Source organism: Mirounga leonina, unplaced genomic scaffold (genome assembly GCF_011800145.1).
Source record: "Mirounga leonina isolate KUSES-001 unplaced genomic scaffold, KU_Mleo_1.0 Mir_174, whole genome shotgun sequence".
Taxonomy (NCBI): Eukaryota; Metazoa; Chordata; class Mammalia; order Carnivora; family Phocidae; genus Mirounga; species Mirounga leonina.
The window spans coordinates 69,499,640-69,523,510 of NW_023270451.1; the positions used below are offsets into that span (position 1 = coordinate 69,499,640).

A 23,871-nucleotide genomic window follows, 5' to 3' on the forward strand; every position below is an offset into this window, starting at 1 on the left:
GGCGCGCCCCCGCCGCCCCTGCCAGGAGCCGCGGCCGCGCCTCCGCCGCTCCGGGCGCCGCCGGCCGCGCGCCCCGGCAGGCCGGGGGCGGGAGGGCAGAGGGCACCACCCTGTTTACAGCCCTCGCTCGGGGCCGGGGACCCCGCCCGGAAACGGTTTCCCGGGAGAGCGCCGGGAAGTGCGCACCCACCCGCGCCCGGGACGCCGGCCCAGCGGAGAAGGCGCCCGGCTCCGGCCGCCGCTCGGAATAAAACCGTCGCCACGGCTCCGGGGTCGGGCCCGCGCGAGTCTCCGCTTCTCCCCGGCTCGCCGCCCACGGGTGTTTCGTGTCCGCCCCCGGCACGGCTGTGCTACGCACCTCACCCCCATCTCTCGGCTCCAGCGCTTCCGCAGACCACCCTCACGTGGCCGCCGCCTCCCGGCCAGGCAGTCCCCGCCGACCAGGGCTGCGGACCCTCGCGCGCTAAGGGACCCGGCGCCGGCTCCCACCCCGTGGGGCGCCACCCCTGTCGGACCACCCAGCCCGCATTCCGTCCGGGGCCGGGGGCTGGGGGGGGTGGCCACGAGCTGTCAGATGCCTAGTTTTCCACATGACGAAGCTTACCCTCACCCTTAAACATCCCCACTCACCCTTCAGCCTAGCTCCGAGCTGAGTCAGTATTTAAAACGGGAGGAGTGGGGTGTAACGTCTTGATTTTTCTCCCTAATTTGCAAAAAAAAAAAAAAAAAAATTAAGACGCAGCTCTGCCCATCCACGTCGTCCCACCAAATGCAAGACTTACGAAATAGAAATGCCCACCACACACCTGCTACGCAACCAGCCCTCTGGAAACCTGGAGACCCACCCAGCCCGCCTTCAGGAACCTGCGCCTGGGGTGGGGTGGGAGCGCGACAGTCCGGTCCCCTAAAGTAAGAGGGACTGAGAAGGACAGGCACCCCCTCGCCCCTCCCGGGAGCGCTGTCCTCCTGTTCCCCAGCCCCAGAGCAATCCGAGGCATCCTCCGTCCCTCCCGGCGAAAAGGAGGTAGCCAAAGGCCTGAGTGCCAGGGGTGTTTTTCCCTTTCAGAACCCAGACGCCGCGTCCTCCGCGAGGACCCCCCGCGCCACCTCCCCCCCCCCCCCGCCGCCGCCGCCGCCGCCGCCGCCTGCTTTCTCGTGGACAGCAAAGGTGGGGTAGGTGGGAGAAACCGGCGAGTGCTCTCCGGATTCGGGATGTTGGTCTCGGCGGAGTGAAGAGGTGGGATCTCGAAATGGAAACAGTCTCCCCCTCCCTCCCCCCCCTCCTCCTCCTCTTCTGTTTACCTCAAGTTTGAATTTTATCTGCGCAACATTAGCTGGAATGCGGACATTGAAAACACACACACACACTCTCTCTCTCTCTCTCTCTCAACCCGGCAGCAGCTCCGGAGGAACCATGTGGCATGAAGCCACCTCAAAGGGGAAAAAAGTGCTCTTAGCAACACAAACATGGCGAAATCGCCTCGGCATTCCCGGCCAACGCCACAACCCCTACCTTCCCTCGCCCGGCTTCCGAACATCCCGGCCGTGACCTGCGGCCCCTTCCGGGGGGAGGCCCGGGGCCCCGGGGAGTCCGAGGGTGGGTCCGCCGGGCGTGCGAAAGAGGAAATAACAGAGTCCACAGTGGAAATGTTTCTGCTGGACCATCCGACCCATCCGCCTCGCCAGCAGCGAGGGGACGCCTCGTTCATCTCGACAGGGCTCAACGGAGAACAAAATTCCCACCCCAAAGTCCTGCTGGGCCGGCTCTCCCCACCCTCCAGAACTTACCTTGGGGCGGAATGCACGCTGCCGCTTGAATCCCTTTCTCTTTCCTTCTAGAGCGAGACGCAAGGAGGAAAATGATGCGCACGTATATTTGTAGAGCATATTCTTCTAGAATTTCCCTTTGATCGTCACGAGGAGCGATGGAGGCTCCGGAGACAGGTGCGGTGGTGGCCGAGGCTGCCGGCGAAAAGTTGTTCTCTCCGCGGTGGGCGGCGGGGTCCCCGGGCCGGGGCTGAGGACCCCGTCTCCCTGCCCACCTCCCCCCCCCCCCCCCCGCCCCGGCGTCGCCCACTTCTCGCAGGCTGCTGCGTGCGGCTTGGCTGCAGGGGAGGTGGCGTAGTTTCTCTTCCTCCCACCTCTTCTCACTCACTTGTTTTTGTAGCCGTGGGCTCCCCTAATGCTTTCCTCTCCACAATGTTGTTTCATTATATCATGTCCATCATGTGACACCGGAGAGGCCTCTCTATGGAAACTTAAAGGGGCTCCCACGTGACTGCAGCAGCAACAACAGCGGCAGCGGCTGGAGTGGCGGCGGCGGCCGCAGCGTTCCTGCCACCACCCACCGGGAGCCCCTCGCAGCATCCCGAAGGGGCTTCTGGAGCCTGCAGAAGCCCAGATAAGGGAGCCACAGCATCCGGGAGCTGTGGCGTCTGTGCGTGCGTGTAGCCTTTGCTCGTTACAGAGGAAACCGAACAGAAGGCGCGTCCTTAAATCCTTTCCCACAGTCGCAAAACCCACGCTCTGCTAAAATGACATTTCGTGGCTCCTACTTTATTTTCCCCAAGAGCAAGTTTTCTACCGGGGCTGATGAATTTTTACAAAGTCAAAAAGAAAAACCGGATTTCTCTCTGCGAGTTCAGCCGGCTCTTGGGTGGAACAGAAATGACAAAACAATAATAACAGAAATAGAACCAGGCATTTGATACATAATTACCATCACCACCAGCTTTAAAGCTTTCTGGAATTACATTCCTCCGGTAACTGTTGATGATGCTTGCAGGAGGCTAAATGCAATGCAGTTTTTCTCTTCCGCAGCTATATTAGGGCTTTGTTGCTGACAACAGTAAAAACTTGTTTGTGTCAGGAAGTGAGGTACGAAGATATGACCTGGAAGGTACAGACAAAACCAAAGTGGCAGTTTTTGCATTACTTTTCTGACCACATTCTTTCAAATGGTGAGAAGCAGCTGGTTTGCTGTAAAATGCATAGCGTGCGTTTTGGTGGGAAATAAAATAATCACAAAAACACATGTTTTCCTTAATCATACTGTACATGCTAGACACTAGAAATGATGTATATGTATCTATGTGTGTATGTGTGAGTAGAGAGAGAAAGAAGAAGAGCAGGTGCATTTTTAGGATCGTTTTAGCCAATAATTTTGTCATCATTTCCAGTGCATTTAACTGAAATACTTAGCAAACACTCTGACTTATTCAAGTACAGTGTTGTGTGGAAGCTATAACACCAGTTTTGAGTGCCCTCAGTATTACTGAATCACAACCCCTATAAGTGCTTATGCCTTAAATCCCAAATCTCTGCCTTAAAGTTTTTGTGCACCATGGAGATTTTATGCTATAAAGCTAAGCAACGCAGCTATTTCTATGCTTTAGTTCATGCTTTTCCATTTATAAGGAAAACTCCCTGTGTGTACTGGCGGAATTATGAAAAACTTCTCAGGAAACTAAAGGGTGGGATGGAAGATCATCCTTTCCTTTGGCTTTGCCTCGACTGTATCTCTTTCCGCCTCATCAGTTTACCTCATCAGCCATGATGAATGATCTCCACTACATCCCTTCTAATGCCCCCAATTTTTACCTTCCTATCTAATGCCTCATTCTTCCATCCCTTTCCTTTTTTGTGCCCTTGCCTCCCAATTCAGCCCCCATGCTGCCTGGGTACTTAGCTCAGGCCTCCCCCAGTACTCCCTCCCAGTCCTCCTTGCCCTGCAGCTCCCCCCACCCCCCTCCCTTCCCAGCTCCGTCTCCCTTCTCAGCAACTCTCCCTCCTTACCTCTCTTTGACCTCCTTTATTCTCCTTCACAGTCTGGCCCTTGACTTCTCGGCCTCTTCTTTCCCTTCTTTACCTGCAACGTCCTACCCCTACTGGGGTCTCCTTCGCACCCTTCTCTCGGGTCCCATCCCTTCTGACGCCAAACCCCAGCATTCCTCAACGGCTCGGCCTGGTCGGCTTTAGCCCGATTTTGTTCCCGAGCCCCTGGGCTGGGAAACAAGTATGCGGTGCAGAGTGGGGGCAAGAATCCCCCTCGGCGGTGGCCCCTGCCTCGCCCCCCTGCGCCCCTCCCGAGTCCCGGTTGCGGCGCTTCCTGGGCGGATGGTTGGGACTCGCTGCAGCAGCTGCGGTTCTGCTGTGTCATGCAAGAAGGAGGCGGCGGCGGCGGCGGCGGCCGGAGCTGGAGGGGGAGGAGGGGAGGAACCTGATCTCTCCGGTAGCGAAGGGCTGGAGGCAAACACCGAGCTCCCCCAGAGCCGCCCGGGATCAGGGAGGGCACCGCTACCGCGAGGGGCCCTCCCCGCGGGGCAGATGGTAAGTGGGGCGGCGCAGGTGGTCGCCTTGGGAAGGGAGCGCGCAGGGGGGGTGGTTAGGTGGGGAGGCGGGGAGAACTAGGAGTCACCCGGCCAAACTGAAGGAGCCCAGTGTCTAGTCGAAAGAGACCCAGGCCATAATAGGGATGACCAGACAAACGCAGCAATAATTACCATTCTAATAACGCCCCGCCGTTGACCCAGGCTACAAAGAAGAGTTGTGCATCCCGAACCCAGGACAGAGCTAGAGCAATGATTCGGGTTTGAGAACCATCGTCCCATCAGGCTTGGCGCTTTAGGGTACAGCTGAGGAGCAAAAAGTCAGCAGACACCATATTCCTATAGCCCGGCTGCGCTTTATGGGTTGTCTTGTTTAAAACTAAGGAGGGGGATGGAAACCTGCCCAACCTCACTTTAGCCACCAAAATAATGCTCTTGGCCAGTGGCCTCCGACGAACAGCCTCTGGTGCAATTAAACAATCAATAGGAAAAATAGCTTCATTCCCCCTCGCCACCCTCCTTCCTTAAGCTCTTTCAACCAGGATAATTTATTCTGCATAAAGGGGAAAGAAACCTGTGTGTTATAGTCCCTCCCATCTTACCCACCCCCCAATCTCTGCCCCACACAAACTGCCCACCCCACTATTCACCCCACTTTCAGACTGTGATGGATGTTGCAGGAGGGGACTGCCTTAAACTCTCAACGATTTCCCCTCCATTGCCCTTTACCCACAGGGGATTCAGAAACAGAGAACTGAGAGCAGTGAATGTGGGAGGTTGGACACATATGAACATGACTTCTTTTACCTGAGAACAATTCTCAGGACAACTTTTTTTTTTTTTTTTAGTTCCTTCCCATTTTGCTCCTGGAAATTTCAAAGCACTTTCTGAAATATCATTTCTTTCTTTCTTTTTTAAATGTCAGTCATACATTTAGAAGTAAGGGGTTGGCGGGATTAACTGAAAGGCTAATGACGGTCTCAAAAACACAAGCTGTTGCTAGGGAACTCAAGCTCATCCTGCTCCCTAACCACTAGCATGTTCAGTGGAAATCAAACTTCTCAGGGTGTTATTAAAATGAGTGGCATTTGGTTAAAGGCGTTCTTCCTTGCTTTGTAGCATCCTGGATTGTTATCGATTGCCTCACACCCACATATCTTGTTTTCCTAATTTGATTTCTGTATTTGCGTCACTGCCAGGGACACGCAGACTAGACCAGTCAGGTTCACTTCCTGTTTCTCAGAACTGTTTTATATTTGGTCTCTGTGCACTAGCTGGTAAAACATTATCAAACTGATCCTCTTGGAAAGAAATCTGTGCTTTCCGTGAAAACAAATTATCCCAATTAAAGTCTGATTCCCATGGAAAACGTCATCATTTGAGGAATAAATTAGACTGCCAGTTGCCATTTGAGAAAGCCATTCTTAAAATGTAAAGCCTAGAAAAATCCATCATCTTTATTTCTTTTACCCAGAATCCTCATTCCTCACCGTTAGAACTAAAACAAACTCAAGTAGAGAGTAGATTTAAGTATGATATTTCTAAAATGAAGCCCAAAAAATACACTTGAAGCTGGGGAAATCATTTAGACTAAATAAGGCACGGAATTGAATGGAATCCAGGCCCCGGGAGCAGAAATAAGCTTGGGTTAGCATTGGGGTGCTCAGAGAGCAGAGCGTGATTACAGGGCTACTCACAAATAGGAACCCATTACTTTACGTACTAATTGTCTCTTTTACCAATTCTGCCTGGACAAGACAGCCTTGCTTTCTTTTTTAAGGTCCTTTCTTTTTATGACAAGAATACCACAAAGGCAATATCATAAAAATAAGCACTACGTAAAATGTTAGGTGGGTTCTGATGTAGATAATTTGTTTAGATAGAAAATAAAAGGGTGCAAGGAGGAAAGATCAGTGGACTGAAAGACAGGAAATTTGTTCCTACTTGTCCTCTAGACTGGATGACCTTGGGCAAGCCATTACAGGTCTCCTCGCCAGTTTCCTCAGAGAAGCTTAATGAAAGTGCTGGACTAAAGATCTCCAAGCTTCCTTCCATTTATAAAGTTCTGTGATCACATTGAAGTCACTACATAAAAATTTCAATTTTAGCTGGATTTTGCAATGTTAAATTTTAACACTGAAACTTGAATGCCTATCCATAGAGACCTTGGGGGAAATGATAATGGGAAGTGATTTGCTGTTGATACATCATTTTTTAGTGCCAGTTGCCAGACAATCAATAAAATCAACCTTATTCCCAATGTACTTACTCTCTGCTTCCCTGATGGTGTTGTAGAAGCAACAGGATAAGAGTTAGAAAGAATATAAAAAGTGTATGGAACGATCTTTCAGTCACTTTAGATTTAGTTAACCCAAGTACTTTGATGAACAAAACCATGGAGTGATGAGGAAGAGCTCTACAAGAAATAAATAATCAATTGAATCCTCATGAAGCTAATAATCTTTTTCTTTTAAAGATTTTATCTATTTATTTGACAGAGAGAGACACACAGAGAGAGGGAACACAAGCAGGGGTGGAGTTGGAGAGGGAGAAGCAGGCTTCCCGCTGAGCAGGGAGCCCGATGCAGGGCTCGATCCCACCCTGGGATCATGACCTGAGCCAGAGGCAGACGCTTAATGACTGAGCCACCCAGGCACCCCATAATCTATTTGTCTATATTTTAGTTAGTGGTAGGCAAAAATACATGTAGCACAGATTTCCAAATGTTACAGGTTGAAGATGTTAAGAAGTATCATGAGGAAATGTGAGATTTGTGCCACAGAGAAAGGAGCTGACTGTGAAACCCAACTCTGCCCCTTTATTCATTTGTTACTGAGTGCCCACTATGTGCCAGGCACTGTGCTGGGCACTGGGAATACAAAAATGAATAGGACAGCCTGCTTGAAAGGACCTTATAGGATAACGAGGGGACAGATGAGTACACGGTTGATCACACAACGGTGAGATTCTATCAACAGGGAGCTTATTAGAGGGGTACCTAACCCTGACTGAGTTTAGTTAGGGTCCCTCACCAGAGAAGATGAGTTTGGAAATGAGTCTGGAAGGATATGTAGAAGTAATCCAGACAACTGGGCAAGTTAAAGAGAAATGTATTCCAGACAAAGAAGTAGTATGTGTAATGTCCTGGTAAAAGTTGTGGCCAGATAGTTGAAGGTGATTAACAGTGCCCAGCAAGTGGTAGATTCTCAGTTAATGCATTGTATGATTATGTGGCAAAAGTTCTAAAGGACATACCAAGAGAGATCAACAAGGTCTTATATTGGGAAAGGTCTTGCATGCCTTCCTAAGAGGTTTCAACTTATCCTAAGGCCATCGATAAATTTTAAGGAGCATAGTGAGGTGATCAAAAGTCCATTTTAGAAAGAAGTTCACTCCAGTTTGGAGAATTTATTAGGGTGATTAACACTATGAGCAGGGAGACTAGTTAGGAGGTTGTTTTAGTATTATAGGAAAAAACTGATGGATATTTAAATATAGACAGCAAGAATGGAAATGGAGAAAAGGAAAGGATTCAGGAAATATTAAAGACAGACTCAACTGAATTTTATTATTGATTGTATCTGCAAGATTAAGGAATAGGAGACTTATGACTTAGGTCAATAGGATGATCATAGTACCATTTGCTAAGATGAGGACTTCAAGAAGAACAGTAGGTTGAGGAGGGAAGGTAAGTAGTTTGATTTTAAGTGTTGAGTTTGAAATGTCCATGAGGATATCAAAGTGAAGCTGTCTATATGTAATCAAATGGGACAGTCTAGAACTCGAGAGAGATCTACGCTGAGGACATCAGAATAAGTGATAGCTCATGGAAGTAGATGGAATCCCCAAGAGAAAAGGTATAGAGTAAAAGGAGAAGAGGACCTACTCTGGAACCTATTCAAATGCCAGCATTTAAAAGATGAGGCAAAAAAAAAAAAAAGTGAGGACAAAACACTATAGGGGAAGACTATCCATAGAGATTAGGAGGACCAGAAACAAGTCATTTCAGAGAAGCCAAGGGAGGAAATGTCAACAGTATTAAATGCTAGAGAAAGATCAAGAAAATGAGGACTTGGATTTCGGGACAAGGAGGTCATTGTGTTTGGCAAGAAGGAGTTTATTGGGATAAGGGGGATAGGAGCAGATTACATTGGATTAAGGAGTGGAAGGGAGTAGAGGAAGTAGAAGTAGTTGTTTTGGATAAGAAGGATGACAGGGCAAGTAGGGAAGGAAAATAACGGTATTGGGAAAAGAGTAAAATCATGGTCTGTGAGGTGAAGGCTGCATAAGGAAATAATACAGTAATATGCAATTCTTCATTCTTGCAGCCTTCCCCTTCAAATAAATGTCATCACTGCACACCAGTTCCTCAAGCCAAAAAGCATGTAGATACTCATGGTTCTTCTCTTTTCCTCAGTTCTCATGTCCAATTCATGAAGAATTTGGGTCAACTTTACCTCCAGAATATATCCAAAATCTATCTCTTTCCATCTCCACTGCCACCACCTAATACAAATATCATCTTCTGGTCTCCTGTAATAACGTTCTAAATGGTTTTCCTGCTTCTACTCTTTTCCCTATTCTTCACAGCTAAAGTGACATAAATCACATCATATTGCTTCTCTTCTTAGAATCCTTCCATGTCTTCTGATTGTAGTTGGAATAGAGTCCAGACTCCTTTGCTGGCCTGTGAAGCCTTACGGGCCATCCCAGACCACCTCTTCAATCTCATCTCCCACTGCTCTCCTCTGACTTCAATCACAATGGCTTTTTTTTTCTACTCCTCAAGCACAACGGGTTTGCTCTTATTTTAAAGTTCTCAGCTCACATATTTCCTTTTCGTGGAACACTCTTTTGGTCATTCCCATCTGTTTAAATGTCACCTCATCAATGAGGCCCTTCCTGACTACCCTGATAGTAGGTAAATAAAGCAAAAGAAAGCAAAACTTTATTACTACTTGGGGTTTATTTTGCTTATGGCTGACAACCCCTTTGAAATGTAAAGCCCATGAGGATTCCTGGCATATCATAGACACTTAAAAATATTCATTGGATGTTTATAGAAGGAAAAAGAGAAGATCAATAATTATTAGAAATTAAAGACATCAAGGATCAGAGCCTCATGTCGCTGAGGAATGATCCACCAGTGATGATGGATTACTATGCTTTTAAGATTCCAGAAGTGGATGACTTACTAACTGTGTGACCCTGGACATTCACATTCTCTGAGCTTCACTTTGTGGTTTATAACACATGCCTCAAAGGGCTGTTAGTAAAATTAAATGAAATAATACAGGTATACATACAAGACAGTCTTGTCAAGCTATTTTTAGGAAGTCAGGACTTCTGCAAATCAATTCATAACTTCTCCATGTGAGCTCTTCATGTGGGCTCCCCTAATGGAGTTAACATTTGGTGCTTATTTATTATTAGAAAAAATATTGGCTGGGGGCATCTGGGTGGCTCAGTTGTTTAAGCGTCTGATTCTTGATTTCTGCTCAGGTCATGATCTCGGGGTTTTGAGATCAAACACCGTGTCGGGCTCTGTGCTGGGCATGGAGCCTGCTTAAGATTCTCTCTCTCCTCTCTCTGTTCACCCCCTTCCCTCAAAAAAAAAAAAAAATTGGCTGAAGTGTGGCTTTTAAAAAATTGGCTGAAGTGTGGCTTTTAAAAAATACTAGGATACCTGACAGAATGTGGAAATTAGATTATTTAAGAAGAAATTAAAGCACTCCTATAAATCAATAAGAAAAATACCAAAAACCTTGGAAAATTGAGTAAAAGGATAACAAATAGAGTCCGGTCAAGGAATCTTTAAAATCTGTAAAAATGCTCTCCCTTTCCCTTAACAAGAGGTATGCAAATTATAACTGCAATGAGGTGTATTTTTTGCCAGGTTGACACAAATAAAAAAGTTTAATAGTATACTTGGCCAGTCTGGGAAGCAGGCACTTTTTTACCTTGTCAGTAGGAGTAAAAGTTGGTACAACCTCTGTGGAGAGCCACCAGGCAATATTTCTTTAATTTTTGAATGTACAAAGCCTTTGACCTAACAATTCCACTTTTCTGTATTTGTCCAGTAGATTTACTCACACGTATCTTGGAGGATAACTCTTGTAGGATCTTCACTGAAGCATTAATTATAGTAGTTAAAGACTGAAAACAGCTAAAATGTGCATCGATCAAGAAGTGGTTAAATAGGGGCGTCTGGGTGGCTCAGTAGTTAAGCATCTGCCTTCAGCTCAGGTCATGATCCCAGGGTCCTGGGATCAAGTCCCGCATCGGGCTCCCTACTCAGGGGGAAGCCTGCTTCTCCCTCTCCCACTCCCCCTGCTTGTGTTCCCTCTCTCGTTGTCTCTGTCAAATAAATAAATAAATAAAAATCTTTTTTTAAAAAAGGTAGTTAAATAAATCTTGGTACATTATACGAGTGAGTGGTAGGCAACTGTTAAAAATTGTGAGGTAGTTCTAGGTAGACTGGTGCGAAAAGATCTTCATGATACATTATTAAATTAAAAAAATCAAATTGAAGAACAACATCTATTTTGTTGGCATTGTGAGGTTTTTAAGACTTTACCTTTTTTTTTTTTTTTTTTTTTGCCTGAAAGACATTATCTGTGAGAAGATAAAATAGACCAAGGCCAAGAGCAGATATGGAGAGACCAGTTGGGAATATATTATTTCAGATTCATGTGAGAGATGATGGTTTCCCGGACTATAGTGGTAACATGCAGAGGAAGAAAAATGACCAGAGTGAAGAGTTATTTTAAAGAACTTGATGATTGAATGGAAATGGTGGGTTGTGGAGAGGGAGGTAGTGTCATGATTGACTCAAGAGTCTTTGCAAGATCTGATGCATGAGCAGAGGTTTCAGTTTCCAAGATGGAGAATCTTGGGAAGGTAAGAGAATTGTAGGGGAAGATCAAAATTCTGTGTGAGTAGAGATGTCTACTGCAGACTTCTGATATGGGTCTAAAGCTCAGAAGAGTTGCTGGGACTGGACCGGATTTATAAATTTGGGAGGAGATTGCATAAGGACAATAGATAAAATTAAAAAAAAAAAAGCAGACCCGGGACTATATTCTGATCATTTAGAGATTGGATAGAAAGAAAGAGCTGACAATAGAGACTGAGAATCAGAAACCAGAAAAATAAAACCAGGAGACTATGGGACCAAAGAAACCGAGAGAAGAATATGTTAGGGAAGATCAATTCATATTAAATGCTGCCAAAAGGTCCAGGAAGATCGCTGTAACTTGCCTCTCTCATAAATCCTTGTCCTGTGCCTCACCCATAATAAATGATCAATAAGCTTTTGTTAAATTGGAAAGAAAGACAAAAAGAAACAGAGAGAGAGAGAGAGAGACAGAGGCAGAGATACAGAAAAATAGTAGAATGTATCTTTGGGTTTCAAAAAATAAATACATAAAACATATTCCCTTGAACTTTACTGCAAACCAAACTTGATCTCAGGAAAAATAAGGAAGTTCTTCTCCCTTGATTTTGCGCTTGACCCGTCACATTGATTGAGCTCTCACAGTGCCATGCCATTGTGACGTTAAGTGCCTCCCCAAAACATTTTGATAAGTGATATTCACCTGTATCTGGTCATTCTGAGTCATTTTTGTCTTTATTTAGGTCCTGGGTGATGACAAAAAGAGCAATTTGCTTTTCCTCGTCTATCTCACTCCATCATACCACCTTGCATCAGTTGATGGAGTCTGGAGAATCATTCCATTTCGGTACCACTACAGTTCTGTAATACACTGTAACCTCTCACAAGGATGCCCAGCCCCAGTTTCCCATCAAAGAGAAAGATGACTTTCAGCAGGAAGAGCTGTATCACCTCTTAGAGAAACCACCAGCTTCTCAGTCTGTTATTGTTTCCGCAGAAAGGTGCTACTGCTCTCAGGAGAGAATGTAGAGAATATCGAAGGAGAAAAGGTTTTGACTTTGTCCTGAGAACATGGAAACCTTCTACCAAGCAAAGAGATGTCATGACCTTTCAGTCCAGTGTGCTTGAATTAGAAACTAAAGTAACAGATGTAGTTTAAACAACATTTAAAATGTTATGACATCCTGTATTATTTAGTTAGACCAGGGGTTGGCAAACTTTTTCTGTAAAGAGCCAGATGGGAAATATTTTAGGCTTTGTGGGCCATACCCTGTCCTAACTACTCAACCCTGCCATTGTAGTGTGAAAGCCACCGTAGATGATACGTAAATGAATGAGCATGGCTGGGTGTCAATTAAACTTTATTTATGGATCCTGAGGTTTGAATTTCATATAATTTTCATATGTTACAAAATATCATTTTTTTAAAAAAAATCTTACTCAGCTACTTAAAAATGTGAAGACCATTCTTAGCTCACAGGCCATACAAAAACAAGGGGTGTGCTGGATTTGGCTTATGGACAGTAGTTTGGCAACTTCTGATTTAGACAAGTATGAAGATCATGTCACGAGAAAGATATTCAGATTCAGACTTCCGAAGAAAATAATCTGTTTTATGTATACCCCTTTATTTTAACTACTCAAATGTATTTGAACATATAAACACATTTGCCTACATCTGACTTATTTGGGAATAATATACGTCTTCTTAGTTCAGTATTGATTTCAGACTTTGCCCCTTCTCCTCCTTGTAATGAACGAATGTGCATGAATGTAGTATTTTTATAAAGCAAACTGAAGAATTCTTACTACTTGACTATAAATACCCAAACCAAGGAGGACATAGTAGTTCTAATTACATTTTTAAACTGCATTAATTCACTCAGTAAGTACTTATTAATGATCTGCCTCTTACATAGTGCAGTACCGAGTGCTACAGAATTTGAGATAAAAGTAGAAGATAGAAGATAGATGGATAAGTAGGTAGATACTTAGGTAGATGAAAAATCTAAAGTGGCTGATAGGTGTCAATAAGGACTGGGTGTATCACAGTATAAATGAGGTCAATATAGTCACTTTAGCAACACACAGGTCATTAGACAAAACTAAGTTTAAATCCAAGCTCTTTTGTGTCCCAGATGTGTGACCTTGGGCTGATTGCATAAACCATATAAGCCTCAGTTTCCTCTTTTTAAAATGGGGACAATAAGGGGCGCCTGAGTGGCTCAGTCATTAAGCGTCTGCCTTTGGCTCAGGTCACGATCCCGGCGTCCTGGGATCGAGCCCCGCATCGGGCTCCCTGCTCGGCGGGGAGCCTGCTTCTCCCTCTCCCACTCCCCCTGCTTGTGTTCCCTCTCTCGCTGTCTCTCTCCCTCTCTCTGTCAAATAAATAAATAAAATCTTAAAAAAAAAATGGGGACAATAATACCTACCCCTCAAGGACATTGTGGGAATTAAATAAGATAGTGTAAGGTAAATCAGCTAGTATGGTATCTGGTACATGGTAAATCATCAGCAAATAAAATGGTAGCAATAGTTGTATTACGCCAATAGGAAGCTATATAACTTGTTCAAAAGAAGCACACAATCAAAGGCAAAGTAGAGGAGCCGTGTGAGTTAAGAACTTGTGAACACAAATAGAAACCCACAGACCTGAGGGTTAATGCCTGGTAGAGAAGATTTGGGTGAAAATAAAAGCAGAAGTGACATTGTCACTGGAGTGAACAGTAAAGCAGCGGGTCAGTTGTCTTTGCCTTCCCTAGTGACCAGCTGCTGGATTGTCCACGGAGCTCCACCTATAGGTCTAGCTCCCTGACCTCCCCGATACTTAACCACCGTTCCGACTGGGGACAAAGTATATCATCAGTATCAGCCCCAACATCTTGCTTCCTTCCGGTCAGGTCCACTGTGAGCCTCAGACACCTGTAAGTCCCTCCCATTCTGCCCTCCACTCCTATGTTTGTCCAATTCTGGGCTTCCACCTTGATCTCCACACCTTCAGTTTCTGGTCATTCTGCATCACATCCCAGTCTTCCTGTGGATTTGGGACCCCCTCCAGAGCCCTGGTCTTCTCTACCATGACTCTGACATTTGTTTAGTGTATCTCTGACCAGTCCTCTTCCCTAGAGGGCTGTATTCTGCTGCCCATACCCCTGCTGGCAATCTCCTTAAACTATGGTACACATTGGCCTCACCCTTCATGCTGGACTGCCTAGTATTAATAGCTTCTTGAACTTTACCTTGGTAAGAGACACCAGCCTTGAAGAGCTGCCCTAATCCAAGCCAGCTTCTGTATTCACAGCCCATGCCCCAGGGAGTACTCCTCACCCCAGTCTTGGCTTGTGCTCTCTCTCCACTGGCCGTGTGTTGTCAGGCCTTGTGATCTTGTTATGGCAACATTAATAATGCTTTCCCAATACAAATGACACAATTATTGGCACGGGGGCATAATACAGGGGTAATGAAGAACTTCAGCGTCCACTGACAAGCTCATTCTGCTGAAAAGAGCATCAAATAAAGTTGGAACGACTTAAATCTAAACTAATTGCTTATTGAAGAGGTACTATTCTATGCATAATTCTCACCAGCTAAGAAGGATGTGTTGGTAAGTGACCATGGCATCCTTGAACTTGTAATAGCCAGAGAAGGCAATTCTGCACTTGCTAACCTGACACAAAGAAGACTTGAGCAAGTTAAGGGAAAAGATGGATGTGAGGCTCTGTCTGGCCAGGAACTAGGAAAGAACGCAAAAGAGGAGTACAATGACTTGAAATTTAAATTTGTATAAAACCAGGGCACCTCGGTGGCTCAGTCAGTTGAGTGTCTGACTCTTTATTTATAGCTCCGGTCATGGTCTCATGGGTTGTGAGATCGAGGCCTGTGTTGGGCTCTGCGCTCAGCTCGGGGTCTGCTCAGGATTCTCTCTCTCCCTCTGCCCCTCCCCCTGCTCCCTCTCTCTCTCTCACTCTAAATAAATAAATAAATAAATAAATAAAATCTTTAAATTTTTATAAAACCATGATTTCAATGAAGAAAAGGAAGGATCCCAAAAAGATCAATGTGGCTGCTTAAGAAGTGTTCTGATAAACTCATATGTTTAAAGGACACGTGCAGAAGGCAGAAGTAGGGCCTTGTTCAAAGGAAGGGCTCAGGCCTGTGAAAATAATGCAAGAGGGCTAATGTCCAGAGACAACTGGGGTCTGCAAAAAGTACTGAAGACAATTAATGGGTTTTTGTTTGTTTTTTTGCTTATGTTTATAGTAAGAACAATAATGAAGACAGGGTAGCACCATTGAATGGGGCAGACCATCTAATACTAATAGCTAAAAAACACAATCATTCCACTATAGTATTTCCTAGATTACAAGGTACAAACTTTTTCCCCTCACATTTTTAATATTTCCAGAATCAGGATGTATCTTCAATATATATGTTTAATGTGATAGTGTTTGGGGGAGGGTTCTAAAAAAGGTAATTAAATGGTGGTGCATCATACAATAAATCGGTCTTAGAACAGAATTTTTTTTTTTTAAATATTTGTTTAGCTTGGAGAGAGAGAGAGAGCACATGTGTGAGCAGGGGGCAGGGTACAGGGAGAGGGAGAGAATCTCAGGCAGACTCCCCACTGGGTGGGGAGCCCGATGTGGGGCTCAATCCTACAACCTTGAGATCATGACCCGAGCTGAAATCAAGAGTCAGATGCTTAACTGACTGAGCTATGCAAGTGTCCCTAGAATAGAATTTTTTTAATGGCATTTTATTCACTTAGCTCTGCTGGTATCAATCACACTCAGCAGATGAGGGGTCCACTTTGTGTCCTGGAAGGGACAATGCTGGCCAGTAGTCACCAAAGGTAGGAAAGATCAGAAAGCACTTTGGAGACCACATTCAGAAGTGTGTTGCTCCATGGAGGGGAGCAGAGGAGGGCTGGTAAGCACTAATGAAGAATAGAAGAGTCAAAAATATTAGAGATAGGACTGAGACCATACAAGAAAACTGTGGTCAAAACCTCTAAGAAGGAAGAAAGAGGGACCTGCTGGCCCACAGAAGCTAAGTCCCTGGACAGGCACATCACAAAAGGGGAACAGGATGATGTCTTAGCTCGAGTTGCCATAATAAATACCATAGACTGGGTGACTTAAAAAACATTTATTTCTCACAGTTCTGGAAGCTAAGAAGTCCAAGAACAAGGCACCAGCAGATCCGGTGTCTGGTGAGAGGCCATTCATTCCCTAGTTTACTGATAACCACCTTCTTGTGTACCTACACATAGAGAGAGATCATCTCCTTTGTGTCTTTACTTAGTAGGACCACTAATCCCATTCATGGGGCCTGATAGATGATGGCTTGCCCTGGGCAGAACATCTTGAACTATGACCGGCTCATAGTATGTGGGCACTCCTGCGTCTTGCCACTTCTGAATCACTGCTGTGATCAACTTAAAGCTCCCGTGCTCCAGCGTCCACCTTAGAAGATGTTTAGGTTAAGACATAGATTTGCGCTCACAAACTAAGAAAAGACATTGCAAAGATAGAAGTAAAACCCTGATTAACTCAGAAAAAAAAGACAAGGAATGGCTCAAATAAATAACCAGATAACAACGCAGCAAAAATACAGTGATTTTACCAGAATAAATTCAGGGGACAGTTGGGGATATGATCTATTTCCACTGGGTCTACGGAAACCATATTAAAGAAGAATTTCATAGAACCTATAGATCATTCTGCCATGAAGGAAATTTTTCCAACCATGTATGATTAGACCTTTAGAAACCATGATGCATCCAGGTGGTCCCTATGCAGCTTGAATGTAAAGAGTTTAGCACCTGGGGAAGGGACAATGTCTTTTCATGATTTTTAACTCTTAGTTTCTACCATGTTAATAGTGATAAAACACATAAGTTTTTAAATGGCAGAGAATTTCTCATTTTCTATTAAAAACAATAATCTTGATACTCAAAAATATAGTCCTTACCTTACTTATCTTCTCAAATGCATCCCCCTTTCCCAGCTGCTACTTCCTTTGGGACACCCATGTAGTCCTGGGAAAGTTGACTCCACCTTTATCTCCAAGAGGTAGGGCATGTGTTCCCGACTAAGCCAATCAATGAATAACCAATGAATTTCATTTTCTTTGCCCCAGTGACTGCTTCAGGTAGGGGCATGTGACCTAAGTCAGTCCAGTGAAAGAGAATGTCAGAACTTTTGCTAGAAATGCCAGAACAAAAATAATTTGCTTCAGGAGGTAAATGCAGGAGCTTTTAACCCTGGGAGGTCTTGGCTGCCATCTTGGGACCACAAGGGGAGAGTCTATTTATTTATTTGTATTTTTATTTTTTTAAGATTTTATTTATTTGACAGAGAGAGAGACAGCAAGAGAGGGAACACAAGCAGGGGGAGTGGGAGAGGGAGAAGCAGGCTTCCCAAGGAGCAGGGAGCCCGAGGCAGGGCTCGATTCCAGGACTCTGGGATCATGACCTGAGCTGAAGGCAGACGCTTAACGACTGAGCCACCCAGGCACCCCAGGGAGAGTCTATTTAGAATGGAGCTATCACCAGGGATTCAAGCAAATAAATGAAAAGGGAACCTTCAGGTGATTTCTACATTGTGCCAGCCACCCGGGAAACATGACCCCAAAGCCTTTGAACTTTTCACTTGTGGGAGCCAATAAATAATATTTTTTGTTTAAACCAATTTGAGTTCAATTTTCTATTTCTTGAAACCAAAGATTCCTTTTGATTCAAAAGAATAAATAACATGGCTAAGAAGGAATGGAATACATTTCAGATGGGTTAAAGAGTTAAATATGAAAAATGGCCCATACAAGAGAAGTTATATGTGTTGAAAAGATGAAAGTGGTGTAAGCATTTTTTTAAGATTTTATTTATTTATTTGAGATAGAGCAAGAGAGAGTGTGCAAGTGCGGGGTGGGGGGAGGGCAGTGGGAGAGGGAGAAGCAGTCTCTCCACTGAGCAGGGAGCCCGATGCAGGGCTCAATCCCAAGAACCTGGGATCATGACCTGAGTCAAAGGCAGATGCTTAACCAACTGAACCACCCAGGTGCCCCAAGCATTTCTTGACCTTTACATGGTAAAGGCCCTCATGAGCAAAGAAGTAAAGGCTTATGGTTTATAAAAGACAAACAGTTATAGATTTGACACTTAAATCTTTATAATTTATGTAGATAAAAACAGTACCACAAACAAAATAAACAGATAAATGAGAGATTCTAGAACTTTTGCAATTATATATAACAAATATATATAAATATATATATGACAAAGAGTAGTGTCCTTAATATATAAAGACCTCTTGCAAACAGAAGAATACATCTCAAGAGAATGGGTAAAGAACATGAGAAGGTGGGAGAAAAAAAGGAATTCAGTTGGTCAATTAAAATGAAAGCAGTCCAATCTTAGTAATTAGAGATACACAGATCAAGGTAAGACCAGATGTCTTTGTGCCTAGCAAATTATCAAAAACTTTAAAATGATATCTTGCATAGCTAAAGATGCAGGGAAATAAGCACCATCATACAATACTGGGCATGGAAACTGGTTCAAGCATTCTAGACAGCAATTTGGCACCATGTATCAAAAACCCTAACATATACAAACCATATAACATAGTCATTTCATTTCACAGTTTTAAATATTTAACACATTATTTACCTGGAGGTTTCTAAGTGGTAATAATAACTCTACTACTTAATATGTGCAAGGTTCTATGCAAAAGTATTTTCCATCTATTGTCTCAGTTCATCTTCTCTAACACCCAGAAACACAAGCACTGCTATCATCCCCATTTTACAGATGAGTAAACCAAGGCTCAGGATGGCTCATGAATTTGCTTCTGATTAGATGACAAGTAAGTAGTGGAGCTGGAATTCAGTCATAGAAAGTCTGGTTTCAGAGCCCTTATGCTTCACTGTTATACTAAAGTATTCTTCTGGCCCTTGGCTCGTATTCTCAATTTATTTTTCTTCTTTTAAAAGGAAGACTTATTAATCTTGAGTTAAAACTTAAAAGGCATACTTCTGCTAAGAATACAAAGCTGAGAAAATGGAAGAGAAAGAAGGCAAAAAAACCAACATTTATCTAGTCCTTATGATATATTGGACTGTTCTACCCTCCACGAAGCCACAGAACCACTTTGCAATGTAGTTATGATTATCCCTGTTTCACTGATAAGTTGAGACAGAGAGATCATGACATGACCAAGGTCACTGAGCTACCTAGCAAAACCAGAATTCCAATCTACATCTGCTTGACTCCTAAGCCCTTGCTCTTTTTACTATTGGCTAATAAAAACCAAATGTACAAATACAATATTTAGTGGGAAAAAATAAACTTCTGCAATTGGTTTTAAAAAGTCAATTGTATAAATAAGAATTGGGAGACCTATTTTATTAACATTTCAGGTGCAAAGGATCTCAGGACTTGGGTTGACTGTGAAGTACCATGAGTGAGTAGTGGGACTGTCAGAACATTCCTACAGTCTCAGATGGCATTAACAGAAAAACCACATCCTGGAAAGGGGCAAGAATATTCCAACTGGTTTGTACACTGTTTATACCAGATAAGGAAAATTGAGATTAATTCTGAGTGCCACATTTTAAAAGGACAGACAGCAATGGATGTCCAGAGGAGAGCAGCCAGTTGGTAATAAAATATATACATACCCCTATGCAAGTATACATACTAAAGATGGGATTATTTCACAAAAGTTCAATAAGAAGACCCAGGAGGTAGCTGAAAACCACCCTCAATTAGCTGAAGGGCAGCTATATGGAAGAAATTCTTCTTATGTTGTGTGTGACTCCAGAGGACAGGGAGCTGTCACTGGAAGGAGGTAGATTTGGGCCAGTTAATGAAAAATCAAAACATGACTATGTCTTGCATATCTTTTTAGGCACTAAAATGCCAAGCACACTGCTTTAGACATAACAGGCAGTCTGCATATATGTGTTGAACTGATTTGAATGTTCGATTGCTGCTCAAAAACTCAACGAGTTTGCCTTGTAGGGTAGTAACATGTGAGCAGAAGCTAGCTGGCAACCTATTGTAATAAAGACTCCCATTCCCATAAAAAGAAATTCCTACACTTGCCCCACTCCACCTTTTTCCCAGCCATTCCCTGCTTCCCTCCCAGCCAAACTTCAAAGAGGAGTCTTCACTGCATCCATTCCAGCCTGACTTCTAACTCTCTAGAATATGTGCTCATCAGATCTAATCACCAAACATAATCCTCTCACTCATCCTACCCCAGGGAGAACTGCTGGTCATTTCCTCCTGGAAGGGCTCTTCTCCCTTTACTCACCACTGACCCAATCTCACGCTACCTTTCTGTTCCTCCTCAGCCTCCTCCCCTGGCTCCTCCTCCCATGACAACTTGCCTGCACACTTTCTCTTTCAGCTTCTCCGTGTTTTCTCTCCCCAGGATATCCCATCCATTCTGAGGATTTAGCTACCGTTGGACACTGCCTTCCGAACCTACACACTCAGTCCAAACCTCTTTCCTGATCTGCAGACCTGTCTCATTCGCCACTGGTATCACTGCAAACTTAATATGCTACTCATCATCCCCACCACATGGGCTCTCCTTCCCCCCCTTTAGCTTAGTTAATGTCATTACACTTTAGCTGTGGCCTCTCTCCCCTGCTCCCAAACTCCTATCTAATCAATAGCCATGTCCTCAATACAACTTCTAAATCTCCCTTGGATTTGTCACTGCTTTTCATCCCACTGCTGCTATGGTGATTCAGACCTTAATCCCTTCCTTAGACTATTACAGGGGCCTTCTAATTGGCTTTCTAGGCTCCAGTCTCCCCTTATTCTAACACAGCCTTCATCTTGCCAACTAAAGGTTTATTTATTTTTTTAATGTGAATGATCACACCTCTCTCCTATTTAAGAGCCTCTGGTAATTACTTACTGTCTTCAGTATAAAGTCCAAATTCCTTACCTAAATCAAGCTTCTTTTTGATAAGGCTACAACCCACCATAGTCATTTTCAACTCACACCAGACTTTCCTCTTTTTTCTGAACACAGTTTGCCTTTTCACAACTTTGTACCCTTTTTCTTCCTATTCCCATTGGGAAAATGCCACTCCTCTCCCCTTGGCCAACCCATCTCCTCCTTCAGTGCCCAACCCAAACTTCAGCATCTCTAGAAAAAAAAAAAAAAATCCCTTTTAGCTTCCAAGTAAGACATCAGGGCTAGATATATGGTATTTAAAGCAACAGACTGGGGGTGCCTGGCGGTCTCACTTGGTAGAGCATGTGACTCTTGATCTTGGGGTTGTGAGTTCAAGCCCCATGTTGGGTGTGGAGATGACTTAAAAATAAAATCTTTTAAAAATAAATAAATAAAAGGAAGAATGGACTGGATGGGTAATTGTAGAGAAGTAAGCCCAAGGGAACTTCCAGCATTCAGAAATCAGGAAGGACCCAGCAAAAGTGAATGAGACGGAATACACGATGAGGTAGGAGGAAAGTCAGTGTGATGTGATGGAAGTCAAGTAAAGAAAATGTTTCAACAAGAAGGGAGTGATCATCTGTACCAAGAAGCTGCTGAGAGGACAGTAAGGTGAGGATGGACAATTGACCCTTAGATTGGACAACCTAGAAGTCACTGTGATCTTCTCATGTGTGTTTTCAGTAGAGTAATGGGGAACAAAGGGCTGACTGAACTGGCTTCAAGAGATAGAAATGAGGAGGTAGATGTTTGTTGAATGGGTAAAGTATTGGATGAATGAAGAAATGATGTCTTAGAGAGAATTCCATAATTGGTCCGGAACCAAAATAGATGAGTTATTTTGAACTCTGAGTCTCTGAAAAATTTCCAAATAGAAACAAGGATGCAATTGCATGATGCAAAGCTTTTCCTAAGTGACAAGGGAATTCAGAGTAAGATTAACCAAGCAGTGGAGTTATTCTAGGGAAGGTTCCATGTGAGTTCTGTAGTGATCCCATTTTATCAACTGCTGACCCAGTTCACAAAGACCTTCGTGCAGGACTTCTCAGAGGCTTCAGGGAAGAGCAGTCCCTGCAGGTACTTATGTGTAGCATATTCAGAGACTCTTTCCAAACACCTCTTGCTAGTGTGTGGAGTTGCTATAAGAAGTCTGTAAGGCCAGCTCTCATTCCTTTGGAGGCTGGGCTATGCAACGTCTGAATGATTAGAAAGAGGTGAGCAGGAAAAACCTGACCCATCCAACATTGTACATTGAAAATGCTGTTTTTGGAAATACTTCTCTATAAAATTTTTATACTGAAATAATAATGGAGATGGCCTAAGTGATCACCTATATTTGAGGAAGAGGTAGGCTGTTCTTACCTGCCACCCCCTGGAGTATGATAGTAATGAAATATGGAGAATATAGACTCAAGCTTTGATTTTGTGACATTCCTCAAGTGGTCAGAGTCTTAAAAGGCACTTTGGTGTAGATCCCATGTAGAATGTGTTTTTACTTATATGACTGAGGACAAATAACCTAGGGACCATATATTTCCCTTTACAGAATTGTCTATGGTGAAGTCCAGGGCTTGGACTGTGAAACAGAATCTGGCATAGAATATTTGAAGAACCTCCTGTTTCCCATAGTTCCCCAAATGCATAGGGTGCTCTTATTTGCCTATCTGTGCCTTTGCCCATGCTGTGCCCTCTATTGGAAATACCCCAATCCCTTTTTCCTGACATGCTAAGATCTAGGAGCACCTTCTCTAGGAGGCCTTCCTCATCCTCTCAGACACACACCGATCCCCTTTCTATGCTCCCCAAACCATTTTCATGTGTCATTCCTTCTCCACATCTACTGCACTGAACTACAGTTGTTTACTCCTCTGGCTGTTTACCCTCACTGGTCTGTGAGTTTCCTGAAGTCAGTGATTTGGTCTTCCTATTTTTATTCTTTGCATCTAGAATAGTGCTTGTACATTTTGAGCACACACTCACTGTTTTGAACGGATGTATGAATGCTTGAGGGCATTAGTGAATGAATGAGTGAATGAATACATGAGAAGATCAGAAAAAAATGTTATCCTCCAAAAGGAAGCTAATAAAAGCATAAAAGTGCCAGTGCCTTTACATACATGCACAATTTGTGCAGGTAAGGGTACTTTTGAAATCCAGCTGAGATGACAAGATCATTACAACATAATGTGTATGAAGAAGAGATATTACAATCGACTAGCAATATGTCTAGCACAAGTTGGTGAGAACTGTGCTGATTGAAAGCAGAGTTGTGTAGTGAAATTGATTCTTTTTGATCTAGATTTGAGAGAGAGATTTCATCTGTAGGACACATGAACATTTTGGTGTTGGTTATTTCTTTTTTTTTTTTATTAAAAGATTTTATTTATTTATTCATGAGAGACAGAGAAAGAGAGGCAGAGGGAGAAGCAGGCTCCCAAGGAGCAGGAAGCCCGATGCAGGACTTGATCCCAGGACCCTGAGATCATGACCTGAGCCGAAGGCAGACGCTTAACCATCTGAGCCACCCAGGCGCCCGGTTATTTCTTTTAAGCAAGATACTTTTCATCTTAAAGTGTAAGGGCAAGGTACACTTTAATAAACATGTTTATCTAAAGCAGGGCTTCATTGGAAGGAAGGAAGGAAGGAAGGAAGGAAGGAAGGAAGGAAGGAAGGA

The 23,871-nt window shown here is 43.9% G+C and overlaps 1 protein-coding gene and 1 long non-coding RNA gene across 9 annotated transcripts in view; one reads left to right on the plus strand and one right to left on the minus strand.

Annotated features, from left to right (window-relative positions):
• Positions 1–4,051, minus strand: part of LOC118021093 — a 55,475-nt gene extending 51,424 nt beyond the window's left edge. Inside the window, exons 1-2 of one of the 2 annotated variants that reach the window (XR_004682101.1) lie at positions 3,796–4,049; positions 1,789–2,892 (exon numbers count right to left, since the gene is read on the minus strand). This is a non-coding gene — a long non-coding RNA (uncharacterized LOC118021093). Of the gene's footprint in view, positions 1–1,788; positions 2,893–3,795 lie in introns of both variants that reach the window. The other variant, XR_004682100.1, reaches the window with a different exon arrangement.
• Positions 3,976–23,871, plus strand: part of LOC118021092 — a 78,800-nt gene continuing 58,904 nt past the window's right edge. For 2 of the 7 annotated variants that reach the window (XR_004682098.1, XR_004682094.1), the window contains exon 1: positions 4,197–4,329. Coding sequence is in view for 1 of the 7 variants with exons in the window: in XM_035021123.1 (XP_034877014.1) it covers positions 4,018–4,329; positions 11,967–12,149 (495 nt within the window). In the remaining 6 variants the exon portion in view is untranslated. Of the gene's footprint in view, positions 4,330–11,966; positions 12,318–20,660; positions 20,771–23,871 lie in introns of those variants that run through there. The other 5 variants (XM_035021123.1, XR_004682099.1, XR_004682097.1 and 2 more) reach the window with 5 other exon arrangements.